Source organism: Hypanus sabinus, chromosome 23 (genome assembly GCF_030144855.1).
Source record: "Hypanus sabinus isolate sHypSab1 chromosome 23, sHypSab1.hap1, whole genome shotgun sequence".
Lineage (NCBI taxonomy): Eukaryota > Metazoa > Chordata > Chondrichthyes > Myliobatiformes > Dasyatidae > Hypanus > Hypanus sabinus.
The window spans coordinates 2,032,931-2,053,505 of record NC_082728.1 but is presented as its reverse complement, the minus strand read 5'-3'; the positions used below and the strand labels follow the sequence as shown (position 1 = coordinate 2,053,505).

Sequence of the window (20,575 nt, the reverse complement as noted above, 5' to 3'; positions counted from 1 at the left end):
CCTCTCAACTCTATTCTCCTGCCTTCTGTCCAAAACCTGTATCGCCCTTACTAATCAAGAAGCTGTTAGCCTCCACTTTAAATATACTCAATGACTTGGACTCCAATGCTAACTATGGCAATGAAATCCACAGATTCACCACCCTCTGGCTAAAGAAATCCCTCCTCATCTCTGTTCTAAAGGGACATCCTTCTAGTCTGAGGTGCCCTCCAGTCCTGAATTCCCCCACTAGAGGAAACATTCTCTGCACATCTGCTCTGTCTCAGCCTTAGTTCCCCTAATCCTCATGAACACAATGAACCTCTTGACTAGTTCCCAGTCAATAAATGGAGTGTTGCCCTCGCTGAGAGGTTTGCATTTTCGATAAGGTGCCGGTAAACTCACTAGCAAATTTGCAGTTTGGTGATCTGTAGTCTCTAAGAGGACAGAGTGCGAGAACCTTGTGGCAAGAAGGCTGCAGGTCAGGGCGCGAGTGATGTTCGACTCCATTTCACTGATTAAAGCTTCCATCATTTGGCTGATTAAAGCAATGAAGCCTCGAGGTGAATGTGGAAGGTGAGCACTGGCTGCTTGCCCTTAAATCGCTGGGGGATCGCTCTGCTGTGGAGAGGGGAGACTGTCTTCTTAAATCGCTGGGGGATCGCTCTGCTGTGGAGAGGGGAGACTGCCTTTTTAAATCACTGGGGGATCGCTCTGTTATGGAGAGGGGAGACTGTCTTCTTAAATCACTGGGGGATCGCTCTGTTATGGAGAGGGGAGACTGCCTTTTTAAATTGCTGGGGGATCGCTCTGCTGTGGAGAGGGGAGACTGTCTTCTTAAATCGCTGGGGGATCGCTCTGCTGTGGAGAGGGGAGACTGCCTTTTTAAATCACTGGGGGATCGCTCTGTTATGGAGAGGGGAAACAGCCTTTTTAAATCGCTGGGGGATCGCTCTGTTATGGAGAGGGGAGACAGCCTTTTTAAATCGCTGGGGGATCGCTCTGTTATGGAGAGGGGAGACTGCCTTTTTAAATTGCTGGGGGATCGCTCTGCTTTGGAGAGGGGAGACTGTCTTCTTAAATCGCTGGGGGATCGCTCTGCCGTGGAGAGGGGAGTCTGTCTTCTTAAATCGCTGGGGGATCGCTCTGCTGTGGAGAGGGGAGTCTGTCTTCTTAAATCGCTGGGGGATCGCTCTGCCGTGGAGAGGAGAGTCTGTCTTCTTAAATCGCTGGGGGATCGCTCTGCTGTGGAGAGGGGAGACTGCCTTTTTAAATCGCTGGGGGATTGCTCTGTTATGGAGAGGGGAAACAGCCTTTTTAAATCGCTGGGGGATCGCTCCGTTATGGAGAGGGGAGACAGCCTTTTTAAATCGCTGGGGGATCGCTCTGTTATGGAGAGGGGAGACTGCCTTTTTAAATTGCTGGGGGATCACTCTGCTGTGGAGAGGGGAGACTGTCTTCGTAAATCGCTGGGGGATCGCTCTGCTTTGGAGAGGGGAGACTGTCTTCTTAAATTGCTGGGGGATCGCTCTGCTGTGGAGAGGGGAGACTGTCTTCTTAAATCGCTGGGGGATCGCTCTGCCGTGGAGAGGGGAGTCTGTCTTCTTAAATCGCTGGGGGATCGCTCTGCTTTGGAGAGGGGAGACTGCCTTTTTAAATCACTGGGGGATCGCTCTGCCGTGGAGAGGGGAGTCTGTCTTCTTAAATCGCTGGGGGATCGCTCTGCTGTGGAGAGGGGAGACTGTCTTCTTAAATCGCTGGGGGATCGCTCTGCCGTGGAGAGGGGAGTCTGTCTTCTTAAATCGCTGGGGGATCGCTCTGCCGTGGAGAGGGGAGTCTGTCTTCTTAAATCGCTGGGGGATCGCTCTGCCGTGGAGAGGGGAGTCTGTCTTCTTAAATCGCTGGGGGATCGCTCTGCTGTGGAGAGGGGAGACCGCCTTTTTAAATCGCTGGGGGATCGCTCTGCTGTGGAGAGGGGAGACCGCCTTCTTAAATCGCTGGGGGATCGCTCTGCTGTGGAGAGGGGAGACTGCCTTCTTAAATCGCTGGGGAATCGCTCTGCTGTGGAGAGGGGAGACCGCCTTTTTAAATCGCTGGGGGATCGCTCTGCTGTGGAGAGGGGAGACTGCCTTTTTAAATCGCTGGGGGATCGCTCTGTTGTGGAGAGGGGAGACTGCCTTTTTAAATTGCTGGGGGATCGCTCTGCTGTGGAGAGGGGAGACTGTCTTCGTAAATCGCTGGGGGATCGCTCTGCTGTGGAGAGGGGAGACTGTCTTCGTAAATCGCTGGGGGATCGCTCTGCTGTGGAGAGGGGAGACTGTCTTCGTAAATCGCTGGGGGATCGCTCTGCTGTGGAGAGGGGAGACTGTCTTCGTAAATCGCTGGGGGATCGCTCTGCTGTGGAGAGGGGAGACTGTCTTCGTAAATCGCTGGGGAATCGCTCTGCTGTGGCGAGGGGAGACTGTCTTCTTAAATCGCTGGGGGATCGCTCTGCTGTGGAGAGGGGAGACTGTCTTCTTAAATCGCTGGGGGATCGCTCTGCTGTGGAGAGGGGAGATGGCCTTTTTAAATCGCTGGGGGATCGCTCTGTTATGGAGAGGGGAGACAGCCTTTTTAAATCGCTGGGGGATCGCTGTGCTTTGGAGAGGGGAGACTGTCTTCTTAAATCGCTGGGGGATCGCTCTGCTGTGGAGAGGGAAGACTGTCTTCTTAAATTGCTGGGGGATCGCTCTGTTATGGAGAGGGGAGACTGCCTTTTTAAATCACTGGGGGATCGCTGTGCTTTGGAGAGGGGAGACTGCCTTTTTAAATCGCTGGGGGATCGCTGTGCTTTGGAGAGGGGAGACTGTCTTCTTAAATCGCTGGGGGATCGCTCTGCTGTGGAGGGGGAAGACTGTCTTCTTAAATTGCTGGGGGATCGCTCTGTTATGGAGAGGGGAGACTGCCTTTTTAAATCACTGGGGGATCACTGTGCTTTGGAGAGGGGAGACTGCCTTTTTAAATCGCTGGGGGATCGCTCTGCTGTGGAGAGGGGCGACGGCCTTTTTAAATCGCTGGGGGATCGCTCTGTTATGGAGAGGGGAGACTGTCTTCTTAAATCGCTGGGGGATCGCTCTGCTGTGGAGAGGGGAGACTGTCTTCTTAAATCGCTGGGGGATCGCTCTGTTATGGAGGGGGGTACTGCCTTTTTAAATTGCTGGGGGATCGCTCTGTTATGGAGAGGGGAGACTGCCTTTTTAAATCGCTGGGGGATCACTCTGCTGTGGAGAGGGGAGACTGTCTTCTTAAATCGCTGGGGGATCGCTCTGCTGTGGAGAGGGGAGACAGCCTTTTTAAATCGCTGGGGGATCGCTCTGCTATGGAGAGGGGAGACAGCCTTTTTAAATCGCTGGGGGATCGCTCTGCTGTGGAGAGGGGAGACTGTCTTCTTAAATCGCTGGGGGATCGCTCTGCTGTGGAGAGGGGAGACAGCCTTTTTAAATCGCTGGGGGATCGCTCTGTTATGGAGAGGGGAGACAGCCTTTTTAAATCGTTGGGGGATCGCTCTGTTATGGAGAGGGGAGACGGCCTTTTTAAATCGCTGGGGGATCACTCTGTTATGGAGAGGGGAGACTGCCTTTTTAAATCGCTGGGGGATCGCTCTGCTGTGGAGAGGGGAGACTGCCTTCATAAATCGCTGGGGGATCGCTCTGCTGTGGAGAGGGGAGACTGTCTTCTTAAATCACTGGGGGATCGCTCTGCTGTGGAGAGGGGAGACAGCCTTTTTAAATTGCTGGGGGATCGCTCTGCTGTGGAGAGGGGAGACTGTCTTCGTAAATCGCTGGGGGATCGCTCTGCTGTGGAGAGGGGAGACAGCCTTTTTAAATTGCTGTGGGATCGCTCTGTTATGGAGAGGGGAAACAGCCTTTTTAAATCACTGGGGGATCACGCTGTTATGGAGAGGGGAGACAGCCTTTTTAAATCGCTGGGGGATCGCTCTGTTATGGAGAGGGGAGACAGCCTTTTTAAATCGCTGGGGGATCGCTGTTATGGAGAGGGGAGACAGCCTTTTTAAATCGCTGGGGGATCGCTGTTATGGAGAGGGGAGACAGCCTTTTTAAATCGCTGGGGGATCGCTCTGCTGTGGAGAGGGGAGACTGTCTTCTTAAATCGCTGGGGGATCAGTCTGCTATGGAGAGGGGAGACGGTCTTTTTAAATCACTGGGGGATCACTGTGCTTTGGAGAGGGGAGACTGCCTTTTTAAATCGCTGGGGGATCGCTGCGCTTTGGAGAGGGAAGACGGCCTTTTTAATTCGCCGGGGGATCAGTCTACTATCGAGAGGGGAAACGGCCTTTTGATTGCTGGTGGGATTCTCTGACAAGCAGACAGGAGACGGCCTTCAGATTGCTGGGAGGATCACTCACTGCTGGAGCGGGAAAGGCCTGCTGCTGTGCCTAGAGAACAATACCGAGATATTCTGCATTTTAGAAATGGACTTGGACTATACACTTTTTATCAGTCTTATAGTTTTTTTATAGTCTGTGTTTCTCGCTCTATCTGTTTTTATTTTTTCATGTGCAGGGCAGAGGGATTTCAGGGTCGATGAGACTTTTCTGTTTTTGTTAATTTTTTCTGTGAGGAGGAGGGATTTGGGGGATGATGATCGTGTTGCTGTTCTTAATTTTGTGGCAATCTGGAGAAGAAGAATTTTGATAATAAATGAACCTTTGAAATGTTGTGCTTTTATTTAAGAAGGGTGGCAAACAGAAAAACTGGGAACTGTAGGCCAGTAAGTCTAACATCCATGGCAGGGAGGATCCTGAGGGATAAAATATAGGCACATCAGGAAAGGTAAGGGCTGATTAGGGGCAATCAGCATGGCTTTGTGCACAGAACATCACATCTTATAAATTTGATCAAGTTTTTTGATGAGGTGACCATGAAAATTGATGATGGCAGTAGATGTGGTTTACATGGACCTCAGTAAGGCCTTTGGTAGCTGCTCTGGAGGGTTAGATCCCAGGAAGAGCTGGCTAACTGGATATGCAATTGGCTTGACGATAGAGAGCAGAGGGAGATGGTGGAAGATTGTTTCTTCAGAATTAGAATCAGGTTTATTATCACCAGCATGTGATGTGAAATTTGTTAAACTTAGCAACAGCAGCAGTTCAATGCAATACATAATTCTAGCAGAGAAAAAAAATCATAATAATAATAAATAAACTTTTAAAAAATAAGTATATCAATTATGGTGTACATATATTGAATAGATTTAAAAACACGCAAAAACAGAAATACTGTATATTGAAAAAAAAAGTGAGGTGGTATCCAAAGATTCAACGTCCATTTAGGAATCGGAAGGCAGAGGGGAAGAAGCTGTTCCTGAATCATTGAGTGTGTACCTTCAGGCTTCTGTATCTCCTGCTTGATGGTAACAGTGAGAAAAGGGCATGCCCTGGGTGCTGGAGGTCCTTAATAATGGAAGCTGCCTTTATGAGACACCGCTCCGCGGGTACTTTGTAGGCTGGTACCCAAGATGGAGCTGACTAGATTTACAACCTTCTGCAGCTTCTTTCAGTCCTGTGCAATAGCCCCTCCATACCAGACAGTGATGCAGCCTGTTAGAATGCTCTCCGTGGTACATCTATAGAAGCTTTTGAGTGTACTCATTGACATGCCAAATTTCTTCAAACTCCTAATGAAGTATAGCTGCTGTCTTGCCTTCTTTATAACTGCATTGATATGCTGGGATCAGGTTAGATCCTCAGAGATCTTGACACCCAGGAACTTGAAACTACTCACTCTCTCCACTGCTGCTCCCTCTATGAGGATTGGTATGTGTTCCTTCATCTTACCCTTCCTGACGTCCACAATCAGCTCTTTCATCTTCCTGATGCTTAGTGCCAGGTCTTGGACTGGAAGCCCATGACTAGTGGTGTTTCTCAGGGATCAGGCAGGCCTTATTGTTCTCTATATCAGTGATTTGGATATGAATGCACAAGGCATGGTTGAAATGTTTGTAGATACACTAGAATAGGTGGTACAGTAGATAGTGAAGGTTAGGGCAGGCCATTTAGAGCAGAGATGCAGAAAAACTTTTTCACCCAGAGAGTGGTGGATATGTGGAATGCTGTGCCCCAGAAGGCAGTGGAGGCCAAATCTCTGGATGCATTCAAGAGAGAGTTAGATAGAGCTCTTATAGATAGTGGGGTCAAGGGATATGGGGAGAGGGCAGGAACGGGGTACTGACTGTGTATGATCAGCCATGATCACAGTTAATGGCGGTGCTAGCTAGAAGGGCCGAATGGCCTACTCCTGTACCTACTGTCTATTGTCTATTGTTATCAAAAATTACAGGGAAACCTAGGCAGGTACATTAACATATTTTGGAAAGCATTTAGACAGGTGCACGAAGAGAAGTTTACGAAGTTACAGGTCGAACATTGGCAAGTGGGTTGAGCTTGGATGGGGCATTTTGGGTTGAAGGGGCTGTTTTTGTACTGTGGAACTCTTTGATTCTGCAACGTGATTCCCGAACCGCTTGATTGGTTCTTAATCTGTGACTCACTACTGGATATCCAAGATCCTGAATATAAATTCCTTGATTAGATACAATCTTACATATCTGAGATTCTGTATTTTAACTCCTACACCATTCAACTAGCCCTACGTACAACATCCCAATTCTTGTGTCAGAGTCCCGCCTCTCACTCACCCCAAGCAATTGCTTACTTCTGAGATAAACAATCTGTTAGCATGTGAAGGGGACGGAATCTCCATTACCTTTGTGCTTTCAGCTTCTCTTTCTCCCATTCTCTCAGCAGTTTTGGCACAATGACCTCCGACTTGTCCTCATGGTTCAGTGCCCAGAGATCCTTGTCCTCCAGAGAGCGCCTGTAACCACGTATTGCCATACTGTGGAGACATTTGTATTCATATCAGAACTAGTGTTCATATTCAAAACCAAGTACCACTCCAGGCATCATATGCCATCAAGCTCTCTACAGATCAACGCCGCAGCACCTTCTTCAGTTTTGCAGATTTTTCTCAGAATCAGATTCATTATCATTGATATATGTCATAGAAACAAAGAAAACCTACAGCACAATACAGGCCCTTCATCACACAATGCTGTGCCAAACATGTACTTACTTTAGAAATTACCTACGAGTACCCATAGCCCTCTATTTTTCTGAGCTCCATGTACCTGTCCAGGAGTCTCTTAAAAGACCCTATCGTATCCACCTCCACCACCGTTGCCGGCAGCCCATTCCACGCATTCACCACTCTCTGCATAAAAAAAACTTAACCCTGACATCTCCTCTGTATCCACTTACAAGCACCTTAAAACTGTGCCCTCTTGTGATAGCAATTTCAGCTCTGGGAAAAAGCCTCTGACTATCCACATGATCAATGCCTCCCATCATCTTATACACCTCTATCTGGTCACCTCTCATCCTTCTTCACTCCAAGGAGAAAAGGCTGAGTTCACTCAACTTATTATCATAAGGCATGCTCCCCAATCCAGGCAACATCCTTGTAAATCTCCTCTGCACCCTTTCTATGGATTCCACATCCCTCCTGTAGTGAAGCAACAAGAATTGAGCACAGTACTCCAAGTAGAGTCTGACCAGGGTCCTATAGAGCTGTAATATTACTTCTCAGCTCTTAAACTCAATCCCATGGTTGATGAAGGCCAATGCACTGTATGCATTCTTAACCACAGAGTCAACCTGCGTAGCAGCTTTGAGTGCCCTATGGACTCGGACCCCAAGATCCCTCTGATCCTCCACACTGCCAAGAGTCTTACCATTAATACTGTATTCTGCCATCATATTTGACCTACCAAAATGAACCACCTCACACTTACCTTGGGTTGAACTCCATCTGCCACTTCTCAGCTCAGTTTTGCATCCTTTCAATGTCCCGCTGTAACCTCTGACTGCCCTCCACACCATCCACAACACCTCCAACCTTTGTGTCATCAGCATACTTACTAACGCATCCCTCCACTTCCTCATCCAGGTCATTTATAAACATCACAAACAGTAAGGGTCCCAGATCCCTGAGGCACACCACTGGTCACCAACCTCCTTGCAGAATATGACCCATCTACACCCCCTCTTTGCCTTCTGTGGCAAGCCAGTTCTGGATCCACAAAGCAATGTCCCCTTGGATCCCATGCCTCCTTACTTTCTCAATAAGCCTTGCATGGGGTACCTTATCAAATACCTTGCTGAAATCTATATACACTACATCTATTGCTCTTCCTTCATCAAAGTGTTTAGTCACATCCTCAAAAAATTCAATCAGGTTCGTAAGGCTCGACCTGCCCTTTTACAAAGCCCTGCTGACTACTCCTAATCATATTATACCTTTCCAAATGTTCATAAATCCTGCCTATCAGGATGTTCTCCATCAATTTACCAACCACTGAGATAAGACTCACTGGTCTATAATTTCCTGGGTTATCTCTACTCCCTTTCTTGAATAAAGGAACAACATCTGCAACCCTCCAAATCTCGGGAACCTCTCCCGTCCCCATTAATGATGCAAAGATCATTGCCAGAGGCTCAGCAATCTCCTCCCTCACCTCCCACAGTAGCCTGGGGTACATTTTGTCCGGTCCCGGTGACGTATCCAACTTGATGCTTTCCAAAAGCTCCATCCCATCCTTTTTCTTAATATCTACATGCCAAAGCTTTTCAGTCTGCTGCAAGTCAATCACTAAGATCTTTCTCCATAGTGAATACTGAAGTAAAGTATTCATTAAGTACCTCTGCTTATTGGGCTTATTGGGGGGATCTTATTGAAACGTATAAAATTCTAAAGGGATTGGACAGGCTAGATGAAGGTAAATCAATTCCGATATTGGGGAAGTCCAGAACGAGGGGTCACAGTTTAAGGATAAAGGAGAAGCCTTTTAGGACCAAGATGAAGAAAAACTTCTTCACAAAGAGATTGGTGAATCTGTGGAATTCTCTGCCACATTGGCTATATTTAAAAGGGAATTAGATATGGCCCTTGTGGCTAAAGGGATCAGGGGGTATGGAGAGAAAGCAGGTACAGGGTTCTGAGTTGGATGATCAGCCATGATCATACTGAATGGCGGTGCAGGCTCGAAAGGCCGAATGGCCTACTCCGGCACCTATGTTTCTACGTTTGTTATTTCCTCCGGTTCGATACACACTTCCCCACTGTCACATTTGATAGGCCCTATTCTTTCATGTCTTATCCTCTTGCTCTTCACAAACTTATAGAATGCCTTGGGGTTTTCCTTAATTCTACCTGCCAAGGTCTTCTCATGGCCCCTTCTGGCTCTCCTAATTTCCTTTTTAAGCTCCTTCCTAGTAGCCTTATAATCTTCTAGATCTCTAACATTACCTAGCTCTCTGAACCTTTTGTAAGCTTTTCTTTTCTTCTTGACGAGATTTATTATAGCCTTTGTACACCACGGTTCCTGTACCCTACCATAACTTCCCTGTCTCATTGGAACGTACCTATACAGAACGCTACACAAATATCCCCTGAATATTTGCCACATTTCTTCTGTACTTTTCCCTGAGAACATCTATTTCCAATTTAAGTCTCCAATTTCCCGCCTGATAGCCTCATAATTCCCCTTACTCCAATTAAATGCTTTTCTAACTTGTCTGTTCCTATCTCTCTCCAATGCTTTGGTAAAGGAGTTAGAATTATGATCACTATCCCAAAATGCTCTCCCACTGAGAGATCTGACACCTGACCAGGTTCATTTCCCAATACCAAATCAAGTACAGCCTCTCCTCTTGTAGGCTTATCTACATATTATGTCAAGAAACCTTCCTGAACACACCTAACAAACTCCACCCCATCTAAACCCCTTGCTCTAGGGAGATATTTGGGAAACTAAAATCTCTCATCACGCCAACTCTGTTATTATTACACCTTTCCAGGATTTGTTTCCCTATCTGCTCCTCGATATCCCTGTTACTATTAGGCAGCCTATAAAAAAACAATGAGTAAAGTTATTGACCCCTTCCTGTTCCTAACCTCCACCCACAGAGACTCCGTAGACAATCCCTCCATGGCGTCCACCTTTTCTGCAGCTGTGACACTATTTCTGATCAACAGTGCCACGCTCCCACCTCTTTTGCCTCCCTCCCTGTCCTTTCTGAAACATCTAAAACCCGGCACTTGAAGTAACCAACCCTGTCCCTGAGCCATCCAAGTCTCTGTAATGGCCACCACATCATATCAGTACTGATCCACGCTCTAAGCTCATCCACTTTGTTCACAACACTCCTTGCGTTAAAATAGACACGTCTCAAGCCTTCGGTCTGAGTGTGCCCTTCTCTATCACCTGCCTATCCTCCCTCTCGCACTATCTACAAGTTTTCTCTATTTGTGAGCTAACCTCCTCTTCCCCAGTCTCTTCAGTTCGATTCCCACTCCCCAACAATTCTAGTTTAATCTCTCCCCAGTAGCCTTAGCAAACCTCGCCCCCAGGATATTGGTCCCCCTGGGATTCAAGTGCAACCTGTCCTTTTTGTACAGGTCACACCTGCCCCAAAAGAGGTCCCAATGATCCAGAAATCTGAACCCCTGCCCCCTGCTCCAATCCTTCAGCCACGCATTTATCCTCCATCTCATCCTATTCTTATTCTCGCTGTCGCATGGCATGGGCAGTAATCCCAAGATTACTACCTTTGCGGTCCTGTTTCTCAACTTCCTTCCTAACTCCCTGTAGTCTTTTATCAGGACCTCTTCCCTTTTCCTACCTATGTCATTGGTACCAAAATGTACTACAGCCTCTGGCTGTTCTCCCTCCCACTGCAGGATATCTTGGATGTGATCCAAAACATCCTGGACCCTGGCACCTAGGAGGCAAACTACCATCCGAGTTTCTTTCCTGCATCCACAGAATTGCCTGTCTGACCCCCTGACTGTAGAGTCCCCTATCATGTACAAACAAGCTGGAGGAACTCAGCAGGTCAGGCAGCACTCATGGCAATGAGCAGTCAACATTTTGATCAAGACCCTTTGTCAGGATTGAAGGGGGAGGGGGCAGGGGCCCCATAAAGAAGGTGGGGGGAGAGTGGGAAGGAGAAGGCTGGTAGGTGTCAGGTGAAAAACCAATCAGAGGAAAGATCAAGGGGTGGGGGAGGGGAAGCAGGGAGGGGATAGGCAGGAAAGGTGAAGAAGAAATGTAAGGGGAAAGCACTGTGGGTAGTAGAAGAAGGCAGAATCATGAGAGAGGTGATAGGCAGCTGGAAGAGGAGGCTGAGTGAAACTGGGATGGGGGTGGGAATTACCGGAAGTTGGAGAATACGATGTTCATACCAAGGGGCTAGAGCAGGCATGGACAAACTACGGCCCAGGGGCCATATGCGGCCCGTTAAGCTTTTTAATCCGGCCCACAGAACTTGATGAAATTATATTAATAAACCTTGTTAACGTTTTTTCCTCGCAATTCTGGCGTTTTCCCAATAGATGACGCACTCTATATACATTGACCTTTGTTGAGGTGCAGCGTATTACTCCACATTTGCGCTTTACTCTTTGTTCGGCTCGACCTATTTGTGTGAACAGGCGTTCAGCGTCATGAACATCAACAAAGCCAGCCACAGATCCAAGTTAACTGACCAACACCTCAGATCCATCCTGAGAATCGCCACAACAAAACTAAATCCAGACTTTGATGCGCTGGCTAAAAGGGGAGACCAACAACACTGTTCCCACTGAAATTAAAAATAAGTTTCTTCGTTGTGTTATGTAAAAAATGCATTTGAAAATATTTTTTTCAATAAGCCTTACATGTTACATGTCATTTCTGTTAAGTGATGGACATGAGTAGTGCGCAGGTGCACGTACGTTCTCAAAATAAAAAATGCGCTCCAGATCAAATAACGCGCTCCGCATACTGGCGCGCTGTCAGGGTTCTGTCCTTGTGCTGGTCGTTGTTGAGTTTTGGCACAGGGGACAATTGAATAAGAAGGAGCAGAACAAGTAGACCTGCATCTCCTACCGTTTTTGAAATAAAGACAGTCAGGAGGAGAGTGATGATGATAATATCTTGAAGGATAACAGAATTTTCAGTGCTTTAAAATAATAACTGTTACTATTAAAAAAAGCTGTATTTTATTAATTTAATTTTCAGTGTTTTAAAAGTCATTTCAACAAATAGCTAAATACCATGGGACTTCAAATACAGATATTTTGTTGTAATGCATTTGTTCATTTTCAATTGAAATTAAAGCACATGTTTTCTACATATCCCATGATATTTTATTTTCTCTTATGAGGTGTATTACCAAAACACTCCGTCCATCTGCTCCTGGTCCGGCCCCCCTGTCAAATTTTAGAACCCTTTGTGGCCCACAAGTCAAAAAGTTTGCCCACCCCTGGGCTACAGACTACACAGATGGTATATGAGGTGTTGCTCCTCCAACCTGAGTTTGGCTCATCATGGCAGTAGAGGAGGCCACGTGTGGACATATCCAAGTGGGAATATGAAGCAGAGTTGAAGTGGGTGGTAACCGAGAGATCCTGTCTGTTGTGGCGGACGGAGTGGTGGTGCTCGATGAAGCGGTCCCCCAATCTGCGTTGGGTCTCGCCGATGGAGAGGAGACTGCACCAAGAGCACTGGATGCAATAGATGACCCTGTGGTGACCCACTTTCTGCGCAGGCAAACCGGCTCACAGATAGCCAGTGCGCAGGGGGAGACTTTGGTAAAGCACCTCTTATGTCATTTCTGCCCAGAGAGGGCGGGCGCTAGGGATTAAATGCCAGCGCCACGAAGCTTGAATGCGTGTCATCTCTTGCTCTGTATGTAGTACATCGCTACATTGGTGACCCCGACTGTCCAAATAGGATTTGGACCAAAGATGACCGACTCTTCATCTCTTCACGCAGTTTTGCTAAAACTGCCGACTTTCTGGACGCTGCGACCACGTGTGTGGTTTAGCCAAGCAGAAGCCCAGTTCCAGATTTGGCAGATATCCTCTGATTCCACGCGTTACTACCACGTGGTGAGCGCTCTTGACCAGGAGATGGCCGCCCAGGTTGCGGATTTCATACAGTCGCCCCCGGAAGAGGGCAAATATGAAGCATTCAAAGCGCTGCTCATTGGGACCTTTGGCCTCTCATGGCATGAGCAGGCACCTGGACGGTTTGGGAGACAGACTGCCATCAGCATTGATGAACGAGATGCTGGCCCTGACTGACGGACACAAGCCCTGCCTCATGTTTGAGCAGGCGTTCCTAGAGCAGCTGCCCGAGGACATACATCTACTGCTGGCCGATGCAGATTTCAGCGACCCCCGGAAGGTGGCGGCCCGGGCAGACGTGCTGTGGAAAGCCAAGAGGGAAAGCGAGGCGTCTGTCGGTCAGATCACCAGACCACGCGCCCAACAGCAGACCAGACCAGGCCCGGCAGGGGGGCGCACACAACACAGAGGCAGGAGTGAGGAGGCCAGTGAACAGTGGTGTTTTTACCACCAGCGGTGGGGCACGGAAGCCCGCCGTTGTCGCCCGCCCTGCAAGGGCCAGGGCCAGCTGCCGCTAATGACTATGACGGCTGGCCACCAGGACAGCCTCTTGTATGTCTGGGACAAACAGTCGGGACGCCGCTTCTTGGACGACACCGGAGCGGAAATCAGCGTCTTACCCCCAACGGGGTACGACACCTGCAACAGGAAGCCAGGACCCACCATGAGGGCCGCAAACAGCAGCATGATATGGACCTACGGCACTCATACAGTGCAGCTGCAGTTCGGCGCCAGCCAGTTTACATGGGACTTCACACTGGCCGCGGTGGCCCAACCACTTCTGGGGGCGGACTTCTTGCGAGCTCACAGCCTGCTGGTCGACTTGTAAGGGAAAAGACTGGTACATCCCGAGACTTTCCAGACGTTCTCCCTGGGTGAAGCCAAGATGCCAGCCGCACACTTGGACTCCATCACGCTGTTGGACAATGAATTCACCAGAATCCTGGCGGACTTTCCATTGATTCTGGCACCGCAGTTCACAGCAGCCATGCCCAGACACGGGGTACAGCACCACATTCTGACCCAGGGACCACCCCTCTACACCTGCGCACGAAGGCTCCCCCTCGGAAAAGCTCTGCCTGGCGAAAGAGCAGTACAAGAGGATGGAGGAATTGGGGATCGTACGGAGGTCCGACAGCCCATGGGCCTCTCCCCTGCACATGGTGCCCAAAGCGGCTGGGGATTGGAGACCATGCGGCGACTACCACAGACTGAACGAGGCTACAACTCCTGACCGCTACCCCGTGCCGCACATACAGGACTTTGCAGCAAACCTGCACGGGGCAAAAATATTTTCCAAAGTAGACCTCATCCGGGGATACCATCAATAGACAATAGACAGTAGGTGCAGGAGTAGGCCATTTGGCCCTTCTAGCCAGCACCACCATTCACTGTGATCATGGCTGATCATACACAATCAGTACCCTGTTCCTGCCCTCTCCCCATAGCCCTTGACCCCGCTATCTATAAGAGCTCTATCTAACTCTCTCTTGAATGCATCCAGAGACTTGGCCTCCACTGCCTTCTGGGGCAGAGCATTCCACATATCCACCACTCTCTGGGAGAAAAAGTTTTTCTGCATCTCTGTTCTAAATGGCCTACCCCTTATTCATAAACTGTGGCCTCTGGTTCTGGACTCACCCATCAGCGGGAACATGCTTCCTGCCTCCAGTGTGTCCAATCCCTTAATAATCTTATATATTTTAATCAGATACCCTCTCATCCTTCTAAATTCCAATGTATACAAGCCCAGTCGCTCCAATCTTTCAACATATGACAGTCTCGCCGCTCTGGGAATTAACCTTGTAAACCTACGCTGCACTCCCTCAATAGCAAGAATGTCCTTCCTCAAATTTGGAAACAAAAATTGCACACAATACTCCAGGTGGGGTCTCACCAGGGCCCTGTACAGCTGCAGAAGGACATCTTTACTCCTATACTCAATTCCTCTTGTTATAAAAGCCAGCATGCCATTAGCTTTCTTCACTGCCCGCTGTACCTGCATGCCTGCTTTCATTGACTGATGTACAAGTACACTTAGATCTTGTTGTACTTCCCCTTTTCCTAATTAGATAGTAATCTACCTCCCTGTTCTTGTCACCAAAGTGGATAATCTCACATTTATCTGTATGCATCTGCCATACATTTTCCCACTCACCCAACCTAAGTCACCCTGCATTCTTATAACATCCTCCTGACATTTCACACTGCCACCCAGCTTTGTGTCATCAGCAAATCTGCTAACGTTACTTTTAATCCCTTCATCTAAATCATTAATGTATATTGTAAACAGCTGCAGTCCCAGCACCAAACCTTGCGGTACCCCACTGGTCACAGCCTGCCATTCCGAAAGGGACCCGTTAATCGCTACTCTTTGTTTCCTGTCAGCCAGCCAATTTTCAATCCATGTCAGTACTCTGCCCCCAATACCATGTGCCCTAATTTTGCCCACTAATCTCCTATGTGGGACTTTATCAAAAGCTTTCTGGAAGTCCAGGTACACGACATCCACTGGCTCTCCCTTGTCCATTTTCATAGTTATATCCTCAAAAAACTCCAGAAGATTAGTCAAGCATGATTTTCCCTTCATAAATCCATGCTGACTCGGACTGATCCTTCTACTGCTATCCAAATGTGTCATAATTTCCTCTTTTATAATTGATTCCAGCATCTTTCCCACCACTGACGTCAGGCTAACCGGTCTATAATTCCCTGTTTTCTCTCTCCCTCCTTTCTTGAAAAGTGGGACAACATTAGCCACCCTCCAATCAGCAGGAAGTGTTCCTGAATCTATAGAACATTGGAAAATGATTACCAATGCGTCCACGATTTCTAGAGCCACCTCTTTAAGTACCCTGGGATGCAGACTATCAGGTCCCGGGAACTTAGCACCCTTCAGACTCAACAGTCTATCCAACACCATTTCTTGCCTAAGATAAATTTCCTTCAGTTCATCCTTTACCCTAGTTCCTTTGGCCACTATTACATCTGGGAGATTGTTTGTGTCTTCCCTAGTGAAGACAGATCCAAAGTACCTGTTCAACTCATCTGCCATTTCATTGTTCCCCGTAATAAATTCACCTGTTTCTGTCTTCAATGGCCCAGTTTTGGTCTTAACTATTTTTTTTGCTATTCACATACCTAAAGAAGCTTTTACTATCCTCCTTTATATTCTTGGCTAGTTTACCTTTGTACCTCATTTTTTCTTGGTGTATTGCCTTTTTTGTTATCTTCTGTTGCTCTTTAAAAGCTTCCCAGTCCTCCGGTTTCCCGCTCATCTTTGCTACGTTATACTTCTCTTTATTTTTATACTGCCCTTTACTTCCCTCGTCAGCCACGGCTGCCCCTTACTCCCTTTAGAATCTTTCTTCCTCTTTGGAATGACCGATCCTGCACCTTCTACATTATTCCCAGAAATACCTGCCATTGTTGTTCCACTGTCTTCCCTGCTAGGGTATTGTTCCATTGAACTTTGGCCAGCTCCTCCCTCATAGCTCCATAGTTCCCTTTGTTCAACTGTAATACTGACACATCTGATTTTCCCTTCTCCTTCTCAAATTGTAGGTTAAAACATATCATATTATGGTCACTACCTCCTAATGGTTCCTTTACCTCGACGTCCCTGATCAAATCCAGTTCATTGCACAACACTAAATCTAGAATTGCCTTCTCCCTGGTAGGCTCCAGTACAAGCTGTTCTAAGAATCCATCTCGGAGGCACTCCACAAACTCCCTTTCTTGGGGTCCAGTACCATTCTGATTCTCCCAGTCTACCTGCATGTTGAAATCCCCCATGACAACTGTATCATTACCTTTGCGACATGCCAATTTTAACTCTTCATTCAACTTACACCCTACATCCAGACTGCTGTTTGGGGGCCTGTAGATAACTCCCATTAGGGTCTTTCGACCCTTAGAATTTCTCAGTTCTATCCATACTGACTCTACATCCCCAGATTCTACGTCCCCCCTCACAAGGGACTGAATATCATTCCTCACCAACAGAGCCACCCCACCCCCTGTGCCAGTCAGTCTGTCCTTTCGATAAGATGTATATCCTTGAATATTCATTTCCCAGGCCCTGTCTGCTTGAAGCCATGTTTCTGTTATTCCCACAACATCGTACTTGCTAATTTCCAACTGAGCCTCAAGCTCATCTACTTTATTCCTTATACTTCGTGTATTCATATATAATACTTTTAATTCGGTACTCCCCTCTCCTTTTATATCAATTCCTATTTCACTTGGCCATACTGTATGATCTCTTCTTGAGCTTTCTACTCCATTGATTCTGTTGTCCTTTTTAACTTTTCTTATTTTCATTTTCCCTTTAACTCCATCCTTATATTTCCAGTTCATCCCCTCCCCCCCACTACTTAGTTTAAACAGATCCGTGTTGCAGTGGCAAACCTGTCTGCCAGAATGCTGGTCCCCCGCCTAATAAGGTGCAACCCGTCCCTTTTGTACAATTCATCCCTACCCCAAAACAGATCCCAGTGGTCCAAGAATGTAAATACTTGCTTCCTGCACCAGTTCCTCAGCCACACATTCAGATCCATTATCTCCCTGTTCCTGCCCTCTCCAGCATGAGGAACTGGAAGCAAACCAGAGATAACCACCCTGGAAGTCCTGCTTTTCAGCCTTCTTCCGAGTTTTCTGAAGTCCCGCTGCAGAATGTCCTTCCTCTTCTTCCTGATGTCATTTGTGCTGACATGCACTACAAATCCCGGTGCACCCTGAAGACATCCCCAAAACAGCACTCATCACCCCGTTTGGCCTGTTCGAGTTCCTCCGAATGCCATTTGGCCTGAAGAATGCCGCACAGACGTTCCAGCGGCTAATGGATGTGGTGGGACGCGACCTGGACTTTGCGTTCATCTATTTGGACGACATCCTTATAGCCAGCAGTAGTCACCAGGAGCATCTGTCCCACCTCCGCCAGCTCTACTCCTGCCTGAGTGATTTCGGCCTCACGATCAACCCGGCCAAATGCCAGTTCGGTCTCGATACCATTGACTTCCTGGGCCACAGGATTACCAAAGACGGGGCAACACCTCTGCCCGACAAGGTAGACGCGATCCACCACTTTGCCCGGCCCAACACAGTCAAAGTCCTGCAGGAGTTTGTTGGTATGGTGAACTTCTAGCACCATTTTCTCCCCTCAGCAGCCCGTATCATGCGCCCTTTGTACACCCTGATGTCAGGTAAAGACAAAGACATTACTTGGGACGAGGAGGCCACGGCCTCTTTCATTAAAGCCAAGGAAGCCTTGGCAGATGCCGCGATGCTGGTGCACCCCAGAGCGGATGTTCCAACCGCTCTCATGGTGGCTGCATCCGACACAGCAGTCGGTGGGGTGCTGGAGCAGCTCATCGAGGGGTGCTGGCAAACCCTGGCGTTCTTCAGCAAGCACCTACGACCACCCGAACTCAAGTACAGTGCTTTCGACCGGGAGCTGTTGGCACTGTACCTGGCAATCCAGCATAGAAGGCAGGCCATTCACCGCATTCATGGACCACAAACCGTTGACCTTCGCGTTCACGAAGGTGTCCGATCCCTGGTTGGCTCGCCAGCAGCGACATCTGTCCTACATATCTGAGTACATAACGGACATCCAGCATGTCTCGGGAAAGGACAACGTCGTGGCGGATGCACTCTCCGGATCAGCAGTCCAGGCCCTGTCCCTGGGGGTGGACTATGCAGCACTGGCAGAGGCGCAGCAGGCAGACGACGAGATGCCCAGCTACAGGACCGCAGTCTCGGGTTTGCAGCTGCAGGACTTCCTCGTAGGCCCAGGTGAGAGGATGTGACTCCTGTGCGACGTGGCTACTGGCCAACCTTGCCCCATCGTCCCGGCAGCCTGGAGGCGGCGAGTTTTCAACTCCATACATGGCTTGGCGCACTCATCTATCAGGACAACCGTCCAGCTGGTCTCCAGCAAGTTCGCGTGGCACGGACTTCGCAAGCAGGTCAGTGAATGGGCCAGAACGTGCGTACAGTGGCACACTAAAGCCCCGCCACAGCAGTTCGAACCCACCCACCGGAGGTTCGACCACATTCATGTGGATATCGTGGGCCCCCTACCAGTGTCCCGAAGAGCGCGGTACCTCCTAACTATGGTAGACCGGTTCAAGAGATGGCCAGAGGCGGTCCTGCTCACCGACACATCTGCCGATTCCTGCACCCGAGCACTGATTGCAACCCGGGTAGCACGTTTCGGGGTACCGGCCCACATTACCTCCGACAGAGGCGCCCAGTTCATCTCCAGCCTGTGGTTGGCTGTGGCCAGCCTGTTGGGAACGCAGCTACACCACACAACTGCCTACCACCCACAGTCCAACGGACTAGTGGAACACTTCCACTGTCACTTGAAGTCGGCTCTCATGGCCCGCCTGAGAGGACCTAACTGGGTGGACGAGCTTCCCTGGGTCCTGCTTGGAATTTGCACAGCGCCCAAAGTGGATCTGCACGCCTCGTCGGCTGAGTTGGTGTACGGCGCACCCCTGGCTGTCCCAGGAGAGTTCATACCAGCCCCAAGGGGGCAAGAGGAAGAACCCACAGCAGTCCTGGACAGACTAAGCGAAAGGCTCGGCAACCTGGCCCCCATGCCGACTTCACAGCACGGACGGAGCCCGACCCATGTACCCAAAGACCTGCAGGACTGTAAGTTAGTGTTTGTACGAAGGAGCGGACATCGGGCACCGCTACAGCGGCCGTACGAGGGGCCGTTCAAGGTGATCAACAACAACGGGTCCACGTACGTTCTGGACATTGGGGGGAAGAGGAGGTTTTCACGGTGGACCGACTCAAACCAGCCCATGTTGACTTGGCGCAGCTGGTTGAGGTTCAGGCATCGTGGTGCAGAGGCAGACCTCCCAAACAGAGGCTGATCCAGACTGTGGACATTGGGGGGTGTATCGCTGGTTCTGGGGGGGGTGGGTTATGTGGCGACCCACTTTCTGCGCAGGCGAACCGGCTCACAAATACCCAGCAGGCGGGGGGAGACTTTGGTAAAGCATCTCTGACATCATTTCCGCCCGGAGAGGGCGGGCGCTAGGGATTAAAAGCCAGCGCTGCGAAGTTTGAATAAACTAGTCTCGAAACGACTTACTGACTGCGTGTTGTCTCTAGCTCTGTATGTAGTACATCGCTACAACCCCAACAGACTCACAGGTGAAGTGTGGCCTCACCTGGAAGGATTGTTTGGGGCCCTAAATGGTGGTAAGAGAGGAGATGTAGGGACAGGTGTAGCACTTACGCTTGCAGGGATAAATACCAGGTGGGAGACTGCTGGTTTCCACGGATGCTGCCGGACCTGCTGAGTTCCTCCAGCTTGTTTATACGTGTAGATCTGACCACAGCATCTGCAATGTACTTTGTGTTTAGAGTCCCCTATCACTACTGCCTTCCTCTTCCCCTCTGTACCCTTCTGAGCCACAGGGCCAGACTCTGTGCTGGAGGCACGGCCTCTGCCGCTTCCCCCCAGTAGGCTGTCCCCACCCCCCCCAAACAGTTCTCAAACAGGAGTACTTATTGTCAAGGAGTACAGCCGCAGGGGTACTCTCTAGTACCTGACTCTTTCCCTT

General features: G+C 49.0%; 1 protein-coding gene across 6 annotated transcripts in view; it reads right to left on the bottom strand.

Moving 5' to 3' along the window:
- abcc3 (ATP-binding cassette, sub-family C (CFTR/MRP), member 3) overlaps positions 1-20,575 on the bottom strand; it is a 257,211-nt gene that overhangs the window by 140,415 nt on the left and 96,221 nt on the right. For all 6 annotated transcript variants that reach the window (XR_009507548.1, XR_009507549.1, XM_059948150.1 and 3 more), the window contains one exon: positions 6,744-6,875. Coding sequence is in view for 4 of the 6 variants with exons in the window: in XM_059948150.1 (XP_059804133.1) it covers positions 6,744-6,875 (132 nt within the window). In the remaining 2 variants the exon portion in view is untranslated. The remainder of the gene's footprint in view (positions 1-6,743; positions 6,876-20,575) is intronic.